The sequence below is a fragment of the Semicossyphus pulcher genome, unplaced genomic scaffold (assembly GCF_022749685.1).
Source record: "Semicossyphus pulcher isolate SPU_LCO1_2020_fin unplaced genomic scaffold, fSemPul1.0.p SCAF_11, whole genome shotgun sequence".
Classification (NCBI taxonomy): Eukaryota; Metazoa; Chordata; class Actinopteri; order Labriformes; family Labridae; genus Semicossyphus; species Semicossyphus pulcher.
Genome location: NW_027211615.1, coordinates 7,974,364 through 7,992,115, shown reverse-complemented (window position 1 = coordinate 7,992,115; position 17,752 = coordinate 7,974,364). Strand labels below are relative to the sequence as shown.

The 17,752-nt window shown below is 41.7% G+C and overlaps 1 protein-coding gene across 1 annotated transcript in view; it reads left to right on the top strand.

The window, feature by feature from the left end:
• The window catches only part of rngtt (RNA guanylyltransferase and 5'-phosphatase), a 107,014-nt gene that overhangs the window by 33,195 nt on the left and 56,067 nt on the right, over nt 1-17,752 (top strand). The window contains exons 9-10 of the mRNA XM_069657665.1: nt 2,378-2,513; nt 6,507-6,578. Of these exons, the coding sequence (XP_069513766.1) occupies nt 2,378-2,513; nt 6,507-6,578 (208 nt within the window). The remainder of the gene's footprint in view (nt 1-2,377; nt 2,514-6,506; nt 6,579-17,752) is intronic.

Here is a 17,752-nt window from a genome sequence, read left to right as displayed (position 1 = left end):
GGAACCCAAATCTCAAGTGTTGTTTCTCTTTGCTTCCAGCTATGCAACTTCAAAGCATAATTAAAACCTCCAAATACTCTAATTAAATCAAACTTAAAGGAAGCACTGTTTGTCTGGAGGAATGAAAGTAAAGCAGAGCAATGCTTAACATATTAATAAACTTCCACTGGGGTTTGAATAGTTGATGATAATCCTTTAGAAACAATCCAGAGTACTGTGACTGGCATAGAAAAAACTATTCTGCTTATTGAATCAATTATAAAACATGTTTTTTTAATGCTTTTATAACATATACAATACCACTTTATTTATACATTACAACCATTGGTTTGTTGACTACAGCTTTAAAGCCAGGAGTTTGGCAGCTTGGCTGTCATATCTTAGATATTTGGAGCAAGAGGGTGACCATATTTGGGCAAAAAGGTAGGTCAGGTTCAGTGGCTGCCACGTCCTTAATTATGCATGTCCTAAAATTTTAAAGGAGCGGGTTGTAAAAAGATCAATTTAATTTGGTAATCTCGAAGATCTCAGTTTTGTTCTCTTTGGCGGCACCTATGGCAATAAACAGTAATTGCAGGAACACACTTTCCATGAAATGCAAAGGCTTTCATCAGTGGGCCATGGGCTCAATCTCCATTGTGTTGCCTCATTCGGTGATAGATTGTGACTTAACAGACATTTATTTAATGAAAAAGATTATTCATTTAAGAATGGAAAAATTAGCTATAGAGACCAAATCTTTTTACCTATACAAGGCTATAAACGTGCTTAATTCTGCTGTTAAGTTGGGAATTTTAACATGGGGGTCTATGGGGATTGACTCGCTTTTGGAGCCAGCTTCTTGTGGCCATTGGAGGAACTGTAGTTTCTCAGAGGTATAATTTGTGAGGGAAAGAAACCAAAGACTTGTGGCTAACTAATCCGACTGAAAATGTAACATTATACCCTTCCTGAATGTTAATAAAAACATCAAGTTAATCACACTTTACAAACCACATTTAAAGACACGGAAAACACATTGAGCTCCTTTCTGTGAGTTCTGAGATGTTATATGAGCACACTATTTTCTGCCAAAGTTTGAACAGTTCGGTTATTTCACACAAAAAATAAAAAGATTTGTTTTCTTTCTTTATGTTGTTCTCACTGGTTTGAAGTGGGTAGAGTTTGGTTATAAAAAGCTCACACATGTGCACCAATATATCCCTGTTTGAATCAGTCCTGATTCAGCAGATAAGCCGGTGCTGTAAGGGCAGTGTTTTAAGAAATAATTCCAAAGATTTTTTTTACTTTGATTGCTTATTTAGTCATGGATATTAAATGTGATAGAGAAACACTTTGATATGATTTCAAGGGATTTAGGGATCCCTACAGTATGAATTACTTTCCCAGTTTGTAGTTCACAGAATGTTTGGAACCCTTTGATGTGTTACTGTCTGTCTTTTACACGGTGTGGCTGGAGAATTATCACATAATAAAGAGGGCACCATGTTATGTAATAATAGTCAGAAGACAGCATGTTATTTTGACTGAATACCAGTGTTGTGACCGAGTCATCTTTGCTCAAGTCCCAAGTAAGTCTCAAGTCATTTGGTCCAAGTCTCAAGCAAGTCAAGTCAAGTCATGTGACTTTCTTTCCACCCAAGATACAGCACTCTTACCTGTAGTATCCACTCTTTATCAAGAGATAATAATGATATTATTGGCCAATTTATATGACCTGTTCAAAAAGTATGACCATGAATTGTATCTGTATTGTCTTGGCACAGACGCAGCCATGATGATGGTCTGCTCTGAGACAGTGTTGAGTAGTAACGAGTACGACTGATGAGGCTTCTCTTTGGGGAAAAAACATCAGGTAGCGGGCGGCTTTGATGTTGTGTGTTGCCATAGTGAGGAGTTTGACTGGCAGCCAATCATGACAATCACATACTGGGGAGCTTTTTTAATCCGTCCAATCATGATTCCCAGTTTGCACTGCAGACATACATAATAGTTAGACAGAAACTTCAACAACATTGAATTTTATCATTTTATATTTAACAGCTAACATTCAAACTTATGAACACACGCAAGTCCTCAAGCCTCAAGTCGAGTCTCAAGTCATCAAAACAGTGACTCGAGTCGACTCGAGTCCAAGTCACCAAGTCTCAAGTCTCCATCTCTGCTAAATACCAACCTATTCTCATATCTACTAATGCCTTTAATAAAGCCTTGTCATGGTAACACATAGTGGTCAGTTGTTAGAGAACCTGCTAATAGATTAGCTTACTAGCTCTTAGTGGTGGATCCAGAGTTCCTCTGGCAAAGTGACCTGCACACATTCAACTTCCTACTTTATAATTCCAACCTCCTAATGTTTCATCCTCTCCTCCCGCAGGTACATGATGCTAATCAATGGGAAAAATGAAGTTTTCATGGTCGACAGAGACAACTCGATCTTCCACTTGGCGAACCTTGAGTTTCCTTTCCGGAAGGATCCGCGTATCCACTTAGCAAATACTCTACTGGATGGGGTGAGTCAATGTTTTTTCCTATTACTTGTCAATCTTTTGTATTGTTATGAATTGTGCCATGCTAGCTTTTCTTATTGTTTCCTGAAATACCCAGAAGATGGGTATAACTGTAATTGTCCCCTCAAAGTCCAACCATGTACATTTTCCCGACCTGTCCCTGCTGCTCAAGTTGTATCGTTCAAATGATCATCCTCATCCTGTAGAAATGGCTAATGAAATGTTTTACCGCTCGGTCTCGTGTTGTAACGCCCAGCGGTGTTCTCTGGCGGGGGTTGGGGACTTATCCTCACCCTCTAATACCGGGCTGAGACTTTTATTGGCATGTTTGTGCTGTTCAGGTCACACAGGTCCCAGATCTGCCCTGTAGCAGGTGCAGACGTCGAGCCATTATCACACTCCATGACTGAAAACACAGGAAAGGAAATTACTGCATGGTCAGCTGAGAGTTGATTACAAGTCTTTGGGACTCTTTTGTGTTTAGTTTTCCGTGACTGGAGATAAGAGATAAGTTGCCGGTGATTGTTTTTTGTTTTGCTCCTGGTCTTGTTTAGAAGCTTTATGTAAAACAGGTTTGTGCTTCCTCTTGGCGTAACACTCGCTGATTGACACGCTGAATTTATTCTCCTCACCCAGACAGAACATCTAATTGCAGCGTATTAGTGCTCCTTTGAAGGAGCGGTGCGGATGTGTGTTTAGATTGCTACAAGGTTTGTTTTGACGCGTGTTTATTCATCTGTTGATGCTTCTGGCTCTCAGCTCTGAGAGGCTGTTTGCAGCGAGGAGCCCCCTCTTGGAGCCCAGCTGTGTTGTCTGATATGTTTCATCTTTAGGCCAAAGGCACTGTGCTTTGTCTTTACATGCTGTTTTCTAGTGCAGTTTTTAATGGGCTTTACATCCACTCCAGCTCCAGTATTGGATGGATGCAGAATGTAGATTGAATTCCTAGCGGTCTCTTTGGTCACAGTAATGTATTCATCCGCTGCTCTGCCTGTGCAACGCTTCAGTGCACCACATGCATAATGATGGCAGCCTCCTGGAATGACATAATTTTGTCTCTCCAACCCGTCTTTAAGTGCTTTGCATGACTCTCTTTCACTCCTCTGTCCTCTTTGCCAGTCTGGCATCGGCATGTGAAAGTCAGTTTTTGGTCCTTTTTGCACTCGGATATGAAAAACAATCGTGGCAGCCGCGAGGGATACACATTTCTACTCGTTCTTTGGATTGATGACGGTTTATTGCCACACAAAAACAAAATGGCATCAACCACTGCTGATGGAGCCAATGTGAAAGTGCCATTAGCCGCAGTTTTCAAATAACAACCAAAAATCTCTCCCTCCAAGGGCTGTTTATGAAGTCCCACATTGTAGGCCCATGATAAATGCTTTCCAAGTAAACATAGGACATCATTAGTTAAAGATACTGTGTGGAGATTCTGAGTACATAAAATAGTCAAGTCAAATTCATTTGTGTCGCACATTTAAAATAACATGAGCTGACTATTTCACAGGCAGTGGTAAATAAAACAGTGTAGAAAGCAATGACTGTATAAAGATGGACGGCGTCTCCATCTGCTCTCGAAATTGAAACCAAAATAGCCCCCGTGATGGGCGCTGCCATCTTGCAATAGTGACGTCATTTGGAGCCAGACTGCGGAGCGGTGGAGCCGCTGTAGCCACTTCCGCTAACCAAAACGCACACTTAACTTACTGAAGAAAATCAGCACGCCGGCGTATTTAACAGCAGAACAGCTTCTTGTGTTGGTCTGAGGTTAACGTTCACAGATATGTAAACTTCAGTGACTGTAGTGATTGTTTTCGTTACGTCTCCTCTCGCCGTTCCTCCTCTAATCTGCTAATCGGGAACAGATCAGCTGCAGGAGCCTAATTTGTCAACAGAGCTGTCAATCATCATTTTTACAGCATCAAATAACTGATTAAAAATAAACTTGTCAACACTTGGACGTAAATCAGCATGATAAGAACTACCTATAATGACAGAAACCATGTTTGAGAAAAATATATTTGTCGTGTTTTTTGATTTTATAGTTTGACTCATGTCCCATCTGTTAACATGGAGGAGGCAGGCTTTATGACCTATACTGCAGCCAGTCAGCAGGGGGCGATAGAGAGGGTTTGGCTTCACTTTTAGGGGGCTGTCATGTCGTCCATCTTTTATGCAGTCTATGGTAGAAAGACATAAGAAATGATGAATGATGAAAAATATGAATAATATAAAAAATTTTAAAGCACATTTAAATGCTTGAAGTAATTTTGAAGGCCCAGAAAAGGAGCTTTGGGCTGTGCTTTGAATGAATTTATCGAGTTGGCACTTGTGACATGAGGAGGCAATGTTTTCCACAAATGGGGGCCCACAACTGGAAAGGCACGGTCACCACGCAGTTTCCGCTTAGCCCGAGGGACGACCAGCAGGGACTGCTCACAGGGCCTGAGTGCTTGTGGTAGTTCTGATAAATATGAAGGAGCTGATCCATGAAGCGACTTAAGAACAAGTAATACGATTTTAGGATGAATTCTACAATTGACAGGGAGCCAGTGGAGGGAGGCGAGTGTGAGGCAGATATGCTCATGCTTTCGTGTACCTGTTAAAAATCTGGTAGTAGGGTTTTTTGCAGAGTGTTTTACAGGTGTTGAAAGTGGGCCAAGTTTATGGCCGATTTGGCTGGTGGAGTCAGAAGGGCCAAAAAGAAGTACTTCAGTTTTTTGATCATTTAATTTCAGAAAGTTTTGTGCCATCCAGTCTGTAATTTCCGATAGGGCAGGAGGTCTTTTATAAATAATAGAGAGCTTTTGAGAACCGCCCCTGCTGGAAGAAGTGACATGTTTGCTTGATTGATGGTTGTCCTGGGCTATCACAGGTAATTGTAGTTGGTGACTATGATGGCGTAATAGTCCAACCTTAGCTGTACATTGGCTTCTTCTTTAAAACCTCCTTTCTCACAGCCTATAGGTGCTATTACAGTCAATATGTTGACACGTTTCTAAGCTAAGATTCTCTAAGTATCAAAAACAGCTTTTCATCCAGTTTTATTGCGAGAATATCTGATAAACTTGACAAAGAGAAAGTAGAAGTTTCTTTTATGTCTACAAACACACCCTGAAGATGTACTCCAAATGATATCTAAAGAATGCATGTGCAATAAGAACTGAAAGATCCCCGAGAGAAAACCCCACAGCTTCCAGACATCCAGCACAGATGGAGCAGCAGTGGCTTAACTGAAATGTCCACACAGGCCCAGCAGAGAGAAAATCCTGTCTGAGACCAGAATGTGAAGGAAATAAACTGCGCATGCTGGATTATCAGTTCTGCAGACGTGCAGGAAAACAGCGTTCAACACTTCCACGAGTAAATGAAATTCAGATAAAGCCAGTTTGTTGATCTTAAATCACAAAAAAAGGGTGTTTGCTTCCCTTTCACCTGCCAGTCATAGCAGTACAGCACAGTTAGTCACATACATATTTCATGAGTGCTACACTCTCACATTTATGTCCCGTAAATCATCAATGCTAACACCCCGCATTCACCTTCCCTCCTGCAGCGGTCGTGACGTTAGCGTGCTCCTCTCGCTCGTCACTACTAGTTGTGTAACGAATCATGCGTCTGTTGGGTGTCCTGCACCAGCGATGCACCTTACTCCCAACTTCAGAGTCTTGCATAATGGATGTGCGGTTCTATTTCTGCTTCGTGTGCTTCTTCCCCAGACCCCAACACACACACACACACCTCCCCAATCCTTCCCTTCCTTGCCGCGGGCATCCCTCCTTGAACATACGCCCCCTTGAGAATGCTCATCCCCGAGAGTCCCGCGGTTAGCTTCCGTACATTTTTAGAGAAACTGTTTTCTACATGCTTTACGTTAAAACTCCAATATTGAGGATTTCTTAGTATATATATTTTGTACATCTTCTCCACTCAGTCATCAACCACTTTGTGTCTTTCCCTCTCTAACCCACACTCTGCTCTTTATCTCTGCAGGAGATGATCATCGACAAAGTGAACGGTCACCCCGTCCCCCGCTATTTGATATACGACATCATCAAATTCAACGTGAGTAGCCCAGCTATTTGAGAATGTGTTGTCTTCCTTCTGACCTATCGCTGCTTGAAAATGTGCCCGATCGAGATGTCAGACGGAACAAACAAGCATCACGTTAGAAGCATGCCAATTACACTGTCGTCTGTCAGCGGCTGTCTCTGCCCTCTGCTCTTACTTCCTGTTGATCAGAGGAGGGTGTGTGCTGCAGGGGAAAAAAAGCATTGATGTGGATTTTTTTTGTTTCCTGAAAGCTGGAAAATCAATTCCCACATGGGTTCCTTTAAGGCTACACTGCAGCAGGCAGCAGTGCGGTGCTCATCCAGGCTCTGCAGTATTTGCGCACAGATGACAGGGCTTGTATCTCTGCCTGCTTGACCCCCTCTGTCAGGCAGCAGGCTTTACTTAAGTCTGACCTTAAACACAACACTACGGCTGAACTGTGTCCGGCCCAGTCTGAATGAAGTTTTTGTCCTTTACCCCTGAAAGTTTTTATTTTAATTCCACTGACCCATTTGAAAAAGTAAGAACAAAAAATGTGCTTCATATTGATCACAACCCTTTAAAACTGAGTGAGCATTGAATTGGCCTTAAAGAGCAGCTCCAGTCATGTTTTAAGACATAAAATGCTCAGCTTGAAATAATTAAATTGTGTCTGTTTTTTTTTTTGGCTGCAAAACACGTTTAATTACCTTGTAAAAATCCTCCCAAAGCATCTCCTCCTTCTCCCTCATTAAAGATTCCTGAATCTGCAAAGTCCCCGCCCACAATGCAGGTTTCCAACAGCCCCCTCCGTCACGAACACAAAACCCGTCTCTGCCATCGTTTAGTGGCAACTTGTTGAAACTGACGTCTCAAACCTCCCAATCTGAAAACGTGTTGTTCAGCCTGTCCTTGGTTCTAGGGATACACAATATTATCGGCACGTTATCAGTGTCTGCAGATTATGGCTTAAAAAATGACATATCGTCATCAGCAGATATGTCATTTTTCTACTGTTTTATTTCCAACAATAAAACAACACTTTAATTATCCCAAAAATGATTCCCTTAAAGAAGCTTGGCGTAATGCTACGACATTAACTCTGTGCAAGTGTGTGCACGCACTGCGTGCACCAACCCTCTTCCATCAAGTGTGAAGAAGGGTGCAAGATGTCTGGGGTATGGCAGTTTTTCAAAGAACATGAGAAACACCACATGGTGATGTTCACAAGGTTAAACACTTTCACTGGAGGGGGTCTTTAAGTGAACCTAACAATCAGTCCATGTTGTACTTCAGGTGCATCGCTACATGTAAAATAAGCCTTTATGTTTGTGTAAAGCGTGTTTCTTCTGTATCGTTATTCTGAATTTTTCCTGAGAACAGCCGGAGGACGACATTACTCGGCTGTTAAATGCTAACACTCCTCCAAACTGTAAATTAATTCATCCTTTCAACTTGCGTGTGTGCCGCTAATAGCAAGCAGGCAGGCATGGAGACAAATGAGCCTTCACTTTGCCCTTAGCAAGCCTCTGCTGTCTTCCTTATAAAAATTTGATGAATACCTCAGGATGAAGGAGGAGGAGGCGGGGTTCCTTCGGCCATTACATGTCTGTCTGTCACCTCCTTTTCTCCATCGATTACAGGATCACCACTAGCAAGTGGCTCAATTAGGACAGCATTGAAGGGAACGCCTTTGTAAGGCGGCGCAGAGGTTAGCAGCTCCACATGACTCCCCTCCCCCAAGCCATCAGTATAGAGCGGCTGTATTGATCCTATCTGGCCATTATTAGCCTTCTCCATTATCTGCGGTGGGCTGCACCTTAGCACCGAGGCTCCATCCTGAGACTGAGGATGGAAATGGCAGCAGGAGGGAAAACACACCACCCGCTGGGCTCATGGCCCGACCTGACACCCTACTTGTTTGGAAAGTCGGGCGAAGAGCAGCGCTGGGAATCTTTCGATTACAGCATGATAAGAAATCAGTGCGCTCTCGCCTTGACGGGTGATTAGCTGTGAGAGAAGGGTCGGAGTTTACAGTTCGGAGTTCTGTGGATTTTGATGAAGATAAATGTCAGCAAATATAGTTTTAGTGTGAGTGTTATTATGTTGAAAGTGCTGATTTGTACAGTACTTCTCCAACCACGAAACCGATCGACCCTGGCTGCCACCCGAGACGCGGAGGGAATTTTTCTTTTTCTGCTCTCGCTGCAGAGCGCATAAAACCCTTTTTTTGTCTTCTTGGAAAGTTGTTGTTAGTCACTGTCAGCTCCTCCACTGTGGGGGAACAAGCAAGATGTGATTAAGGCACGACAGCATTTACAATATTTAAAATATGTCCCCTGGAAAAAGCAGCTGTCAGTCAAAGCTGGTGTTCTCTGTAATTGATAGAAACAATCATATTTGAAATTGGCGCCATAGCTGTGGAGAAAGTTGTACAAACAGCTCGTGGTTTCGCCCATTCTACATTCCTGCAACACCCAGCGTGCATTGCGCTCCCTCTGAAAGGAAGTGAGTGAAATACTACTACTACTACTGTTTCGCTGCAGGCAATGGCTCAGAGCGGAAAATATATTTCAACGAGAATATACCGGTGGATCTTCTAAAAAAATCTTCAGGTCTGCAGTCTACATTTCAAACCTGACGATTTTGAACGAGACATGACATCAGAGGCGGGCGTCCTAGATTAATGAAGTGTAGTTTAGCGAGCGCCCTGGCCTCTGCCAGATGACGCGTTTTACATAGTTTGTTGGAGGTTGTCAGGGCCCATTGGAGAAGAGGATAGCGTCCTCCAAAGGCACAGTGCCAAATTGCATTTTTTTCCTACCATAATGGCATTAGCTCCCCATAATAGCATGATAGGACTGAAGTTGAAAATCGGCGAACTGGCCCTTTAATTTTCAAGTCACTGGAAATAATGCAGCGTCAGCGTCCCGACACTTTGACCTGCCTCTTAATCTTTTATCATGCCAAGAATAATAGCGCTTCAGCTGCAGCATTAGACAAGATAATCGTCTCAGACAGACACATTCAGCAGAAGAGATGGCTTTTAACATTTACCACAGAAACCTTTTCTGTCCAGGTGAAGACTGCTACACCGACATCAGCTCAATTTAGTTCTGCTCGAGGAGTTTGTCTGCAGGGAGAGTGTGTAGCTTTGCAGGGTTTTCTAAACTAAGAATAGTCCCAGCAGGGCTGCATCATTCCCTTCAAACCAGCTGCAGCATCACTCTGATGACAATCAGACTCCCTATTTGTGGTCACATCTCCCCAGTAGTCTACGGAACGGACACATAAAGAACCTCTCAAATTTAAGATAAGATAAAGTATACGTTAATATCCCTGTGTTCCCTTATATCATACATAACTAATGGCGCAATTTCACCAAAATACCTGTAACTTTTAGGCCAAGGAGCAATCTCGGAACCCATCGGTTATCGTCTGACTTTGATATAGCCTCTGGGGACAACCGGGAGCATGTCAGGGATGTCCGGTTTAGCCAGCAGTTAGTGATTAACGACTTCCAGCCACGATTGTTTACAGTCCAGTGAGCAACTTGAGAAGAGACTGTGTGTTCAGATCAAAAGTGAAGCGAATTACGCCCCTCGAGATATGTCAGCAAAATAAACATAAAAATAATTTCATGGTTCAATTAACCCGACAGAGGAGCGCCTGTTCATCCATTTGAGCTGAGTCTCAGTTTCACTGTAAATAGTCAGTTACACAGAGGCTTCACGCTGGCTAACTACTGCGGTATGTACCTGAAAAAGAAACAGCTCTTCTTGTGCTTTACTTTAATTAACAGGTCTGAAGTTTGCCAAAATTACATCATGATAGAGATGATTAAAAAGTTAAAATGAAGCTTCGTCAGGTCTGTCCTCAAGAGGAGGAAACTGCTTTTAAAATGTTTGTTTGTTGAACGGAGGTCTGATTGATCGAACGGCTTTCCTGACACAGCGTCAAGGAAATTTATCTCATGTTGGATTTTTAATCTTCAACAGATGGTTCGCTTAAATTAGCTGCAGATGTCTGTTTATAGTAGGGATGCACGATATTATCGGCACGTTATCGGCCGATATTGGCTTAAAAATTAACTATCGGATATCGGCCAACACGCCAATATCCGCCGATATAATTAACCGATAAAATAATGGGCTGCTGCATACTTGATTAAATGCCTGACCTCGGCGCAATGTCCCCGTCGCGAAGAAGACCTGCGCGGCACAGCGTGATGACGTCACGTGTGTCTACCTGCAGCATGAGAGAGTTCGAAGCCAAAATGTCCGTGGTGTGGAAGTTTTTCCAAAGTGTCCGAAATAGAAAGCAAAACTGCTATTTGCAATGACTGCTCAGCTTCGGTGATGCGAGGAGGAGCCAAGGCAAAGTCTTTCAACACTACATACTTGATTAACCATCTCAAGACCCGTCACCTCGACCGTTGTAACAAATGTGATAAGAGTATCACCATTATACTGTACGCTAACTCCAAGAAGAAGAGAGTTGATGATCTCTGCAATTAGGTGTGCGGGAAAAAAATATCGGTATCGGTATCGTTAATCGGCTAAATGAGTCGTAACATATCGGCATATTGGATATCGGTAAAAAATCCAATATCGTGCATCCCTAGTTTATAGAGATTAATAAGAAGCTAAATCATTGACAGATGACGCTGATGGGAGCCGGGATGTCATTACCATGCATTACCGCCTGCTTTTGCTCTCCACACGGACTGTTTTTCCTGCATACCCCACAGCCTGCTGATACATGATTTGGCCATACTACTCGGACTGCAAGCGTACTACAGGCGGAAACCAGAACACTTCCCGTACAAAAAACCACGTCCCTCCCTGGAAATAGAGATTAGCCAAGAAGCTACTTTTCAAGGGGTTAAAAGGTTCCTCAAGCTCATTGTTGTCTGCATTTTCACTGACATCTAAACACCTGGAAAACTCTTCCAAATGCTGCAAGTCCTCAACCAATCAGAAATGTTTAGTGCTGCAAGTCCCATCCCCAAAGTCCCTGTACTTTCAGAGAGCTCTAAGCCCAGACCAGGGACCTTTTTAAGCTGTAAAATACTGTAATTCCCTGTCTTTATTTAGACCCTAGTCCCCGAGGTGGAACTGTACTAAGTACCTCCTCAAGTCCCTTGTCCCTGGAGACAGTTCCTACAGTGGAAAAACAGCTTAAAAGACAGTCTGAAAGTACACCAGACATCATGAAAAAAATGTGTGCTCCTGTAGTACATTAACATCTACTGTATGTGGTGATGACTAACTCGCAGCAGAAAAGAGAGCGAGGAATGGATAGATAAAGATTAGTAATGGTGCTAAGGTTTAAGTGGTCTCTAACTAGCAATAGCCATCAGTGGCTAACAACACCGTGACGGTTAACCTCACTGTCTCTAATTTGCTCATACATCACGATGCCTCCACTCCGTCTGCTGGGACTATCATCTGCCTGTTGCCTTTGCTTTTAACACCAGCCTCCACCTGCATTTCCATGTGCAGCATATGGTTGAACATGTGGGCTTTGATTGAGGAAATAAGGTTGTTATTATGGGGATAATTGTCAAAAATGAAGCCGCAGAGGCAGCAATGCTCTCTTATTGCAAACGACATACCCCTACCACTAATGCACAGCTCACCCAAATAACGTTATTCCCCTTTCATGTTGTTTTATTGGATTAATTATACGATGATAATGAAATATATTTAATGACTTTTTCTGGAGAATATCTTGCAGCAGCTCACACCCTGCTGAAACACAGCAATCTGACAACTTTGCTATATGTAGGATGTATTTTTTATGCTGTTTTTGAACTCTATTTTGAGCGACTAGCCGACTCTGCATCAAAGTGACTCACAAAGGAGCAGGAGCAGTAGGCTTCAGGGGCTCTTACTGTAAAACTACAGAGTCTAACATCATAAGTTGTGGCCTTAGACCTGCCAGTCTACACTTTTAGACGCGTATGAAGTCTCTTCAACGCTGGAGACCATGGAGTGAAGTCCCCACCTTATAATGTTACGAATATGGTGGGAAAATATGGAAGCTCTCCTGTGGCTATGAGTTAGGTTGAAAACAGGAGCCAGGCCTTCAGGGAATAAGTACCAATTCTGGAAATCATCTTCAATATTGCCTCAAAATATTGCATATGCATTAGAAAGAAACGGTGTTCGTCTAAAATAGTCTAAAAGCCTCTGCTTCTGTTGGAAGTGTCCTCAGGTAAGCTGCACATTAAGCTTCTGTTGACTGGTCCCGTTGCTAATTTTGTCACCTGTGTATAATTAGACTTAATGCCAAATGATCCCTGACAGTCACAGTTCTGGGAATACTGTTGAAAGCTGCGTCAGTGTTTTTTAAAGATGCTTTAGTTTTTGCAGTGTTCTTGAGTTAACCGTCAGCCTCGCTCGACTCACGCTGCAGAGGGATTTATTTCTGATGCTGCAGCTCTCTGGTGATTAACATTTCATGTGTTTATATATAGATTCTTTATGCACTCAGTTCAATTTTAAAGGGGGTTATGTGGTACACTGAACTGTACTTGGTTGGACTTAATCTTTGACTCAGTCCATTAATGATGAATGCATCACTAGATTTTTCATTTAATATGTAATTTAGTATTATAATTGCGGGATTTTGGGAGTACTGTATAAACTTATATCTGAATGTTGAGGAGACTAGTATCTTCATATTTAGTTTTTGACCACAGGTAGCTCTAAATCCATGGGCTACTAATGTTTATATGCACTGGCTTGAAAAATGCCCTAAACTAAGTGAGATCTTTAAGGCTGCATTTAAGTTGAGAAATTGAAGTCAAAAAGACTAAAGAAAACCAACAGGAATTTACACATAGTAGCTGGAACCATAAAGTTTTGGACATAAAGGGCCTGTGTCCACTAACGGCGCTTATTGCGCTGGCAGCAGTTCACCATTTTCAGCGCACAGCATCCTCAGCACACACGTGATCACGGCGCTCTCAGTTGGAAATAGTTCAACTTTTTGAAAACTGCCGCACGTATCAATGTCCCTGCTCCCTCACCGACCAATCAAAATCCAGTAGTGGTGGGACTTCAGACATCACCTTTGTCAACAACAATGGCGGAGGAGAAGCTAATCCCCTTGTTTTTTCGAGGGTACAATTTCCAGGTGTCGAGCTGCTGCTAACGCCAGGACACGATTCCTTTCCATAGTTTTTATGTTTTCGTGAATAAAAACAATTATTAAGCATGCAGAGCAATTTAAAACAGACTTAACGATCAGTGCCACCAGACAACTTTTGTAACCTGGCAACAGGGAAGAGCCGGTGAGAAGCGCTCTGAAATTGAGGTCATACAGCGTAAGTGGACACAGACCTTTAAGTCAGAAAAAATTCAAGCTGTACCTCCATGATTTTTTACTTATTCACAGTTAATCTGCCAATTATTTTTTAGGTCAGTTGTTGGTCTTTAAAACATCAGAATACAGCAATTAAAAGTCTGAAAACCACATAAGCACCAGACCAATATAACCTTCTGTCCTCCAGTAATTTGTTGTAATTACAGACCTCCACAAATGCAGAGGTGTCCGTAAGCAATCAGCACTATCGGCATCAGAACACATTTCTTTCTCAATAAGGTATCAGATATATGAAGCCTGATCGATTGCTGTTGTCATAAATGGCTCTGGCAATGTCAAATCCACAGTGATAAAAGTCGAGTCAAAGTCAAGCAGCACCAACAGATAAAACGTGACTGCGAGCTACCCTTTGGAAGCGCAGCCAAAACAAATATTTCACTGATATAATTGAATTTTATTCCCAGAAATGTTGGATTACCACGATCCTTCTCTGCAGGCGTGGACAGCACATGCCTTGAATCATCCACACTTACATCTTGTTCTGACACAGCTGACAGATGGTGAAGAATGTGTGGGACATGATACCAGCTGTTGCTCCAGGAGACTGTAGTGTGAAATTTGACGTCACCCTAAAAGGAAAACCAATTCCTCAGAGAAATGCCAAAATGAGACTAAAATGTGCCTTTGACCTCATTTGAAGCTGCCAATTTATCCTTACAGAGCTGTTGAGGCTGCATTAAGCGAGCCAGATAGACTGTTACCTCTTGTTCTGTTGGATGTTCACCAATGAGTCTGGTTCTGCTCGAAGTTCCTGCCTGTTAAAAGAAAGTTATTCCTTGTCGCTGTTGCCAAGTACTGCTCATGATGGATTAATGTTGGGTCACTCTCTAAATAATATGGAGTACAGTCTAGACGTGCTCTTTTTGTTAAGTGTCCTGATGGAACTTTGGTGCTATATACTGTAGATAAAATTGGATTTACTTAGCTTTAGAGTCAGTCATGGCACACTGCTCGATTATCAAGTTGTTACAGCTAATGTGTAAGTAAGCATCATATTTATACATCTAGCAAACTTGGAGCAACATTGGCATCCCAATGGAGATGAATGCAAGCCCACTGTCTATTCTACCTTGTACCTGTTTTGTATCAACCCCTCAAGTTTATTAGATAAATTATTTTGACTTGGCCTGTTACCAACAGATATTTTTACTCTCAATTGATCTGCTGCTTGTTCTCTTGAGTAATTGAACTTATCATATCACATTCACCCATTCACACATTGATGGCAAAGGCCAAAGTGCCAATCTCCATTCAGTTTCTATGCACATTCATAGCTGATGGTTTATGCCTTCAGTGTCTTGCCCAAGGACACTTCGACATGTGACCGTAGCGGTCAGGGATTGAGCCCCCAACCTTCCGATTGAGAGATGACCCACTCTACCCCTGAGCCACAGCCGCCCCAGTTTCTTGTTGCGTCTAGAAACTAGTGCTCATTGCCCTCCATCATCACTTCTCAGAGCTATTTTCCAGAGATATTCAATGAACAGTCGTATTGATGTGGAAAGACAGTGAGAATAGCAGCAACTGATCAGATTTGAGAAATGGAACGAGAGGATATTTGGCTTTCTTATTAATAGATAGCGTTTTATCTCCTATTGGCTTATTGGCTGATCCTTTCAGCACTGGATTTTAACCATTGTCAAACGGATCAGTATGGAGTATCAAAGCGCTGGGGGTGAGTCTGTAGTCTTCATTATGATTGATTTGAAGGCTAATGACAAAAGTCATAATGTCATTGTGTTACTACTGAGGGCTACATTTTCAAATTTGGTCTGTAATTTAAAATTGTGTAATATCTTAATTCTAATCTTTCACACCATCCGAGGAACAGTAATTGCCTTGCTTTTTTCACACATTGTAGTATCACTGCCCACAGCAGGCACAGTCTATAAAAAGTAATTGTTTGAAGATACATTCTTTGGCATTGTACCTGCTTACATAAGACCTAAAGAGTGCTCTGGACTTCTGTCTCTGTTTTGCTGATTATCTGTGTGACTCACGAGACAGTACAGCCGAGTAATTGCATCTAATCTTTACTAATTATTGGTCATCCACCTCCTCACCCGCTCTGAAAGAAATCTATTCCTCCCCCCATGGCTCAATAATTCCATAGAAAGCTCCAGAGAGGAAAGTGGCCTTTACCAGACAGTAACAAACCAGAATACAAAGCAGCCCAGTCACACCGTCCTGCTCAGTGGCTCTCAATATAGATGAGGGAGTATTGATCCATCACAAACATGAGCGGAAAAAATATGGGTGGTAATGTTTCACAGTGCATTTTTATTAGATTTAGAAATCTTGTTGAAAAGGTTTAAAAAACACAATGGCCTATAAAGAATGTTAAAAAATGATCCAAGAGAACAGCCATTTCAACTTTTTTTCCTGAGATGAAACATTTAATTGAGAAATAGTTAGTAGATTATTTAGAATTGTTAAGTTGTGGTTATATTTTGCAATGTACGTTACATCTAAAACTTTACACATACAGTAAGTACAGCATGTAGGGGCTAATAATAACAGTCCTCTGATGTGATAAAATTGTTTCAAATCATAATTTGACTATTAGCTAATAAAAATAAAGTAAATGCTTGATTAAATCAAGATAATTAACCTGATTTGGAGAATATCAAGGGCCCTAAGATTGATCCCTGAGGACCTCCAAAGACAATAAACCCTTCTATATTGTTTCTCTATATAGGCAAATACAATTTTTACCTTCGCAATTGGATATTTAATGTTTAGACAAGTTTATCTTGGCTTTACTTGGAAAGGGGGATAGGGGTTAATTTTTGTCTCTTGGCACAAAATAAATGGTAGTTTGTTTGCTGAGTTTGAGCTTCTTTTCCCCTCTATTCAACTTGTTTTCATGCGTTTAGTCCATGTCCATCTGGCAGCTTTTCAAAACTCACTTTTAATTTTTGTCCCTCTGAATTGATTTTGTCTTTTGTGCTGTTCAAAGTGAGTCATTATTTTAATCACTTTGTCAATTGAGCAACAGAGTTAAGCGGAGGCGACTGTAGAGAGCTACAATATAACAGGGCGTTTTTTTCGCAGCTTCCCTGCCTCCACTTAACACTCTAAAATGGTCAGAGTCATGTTTGTTTAATTTGTTAGTGGGCTGTTTTTCCACCCAGGCTTCGTTATTAATAATCAGGGGCTCACTCAGCTGTCAGTTTGATGGCACCTTTGCTCTGCCACCCTGGCCTTGTCTTGCAGTGATGGCTCAGGTTGCTGTGCTTATGCTATCTGTCAGGAACAGCTGTGTGTGTCTGTCCAATCAGGGGAGGAAGCTGTTGTTATGGCGACAAAGAAAAACCAATTACACTGCACTGTGTACTTTCTTTGTGTTGATATCCCCATATGTCCAAGTGATGTCAGGGTCTCGTTGTCCTGTGCTGTATGCACCTGCATACTGCTGCCCTATAGTGCAGCTATAAATAAGAGATGTATGAAGAGACTTATTGTTGGAGCTGTTAGGATATTACTGTTTGTGGTAAGGTTTTAGAGTGCTAGTTTGGACTCAAACTTTATTATTATTATTTATTATGTCATTATTTATTCATATATTGTTTATTAGCTTGAATGATCAATTACCTGGTCAGTCCATGAAATGTCCCAAAATAGTAAATCCAAAGATGCCAAAACTTAAAGTCAAACTTGAATTAGTCCTTGACTTGTCAAAACCTTAACTCATCAGAACGATTGTCACTTAAATGACCAAAAGAAATGTGGATGTTTGAGGAGTTTTAGGGCTTTTTACTTAGGGAATGATAATTGATCATCAAAGTAATAGTAATTTAATTTTCTGTTGATTG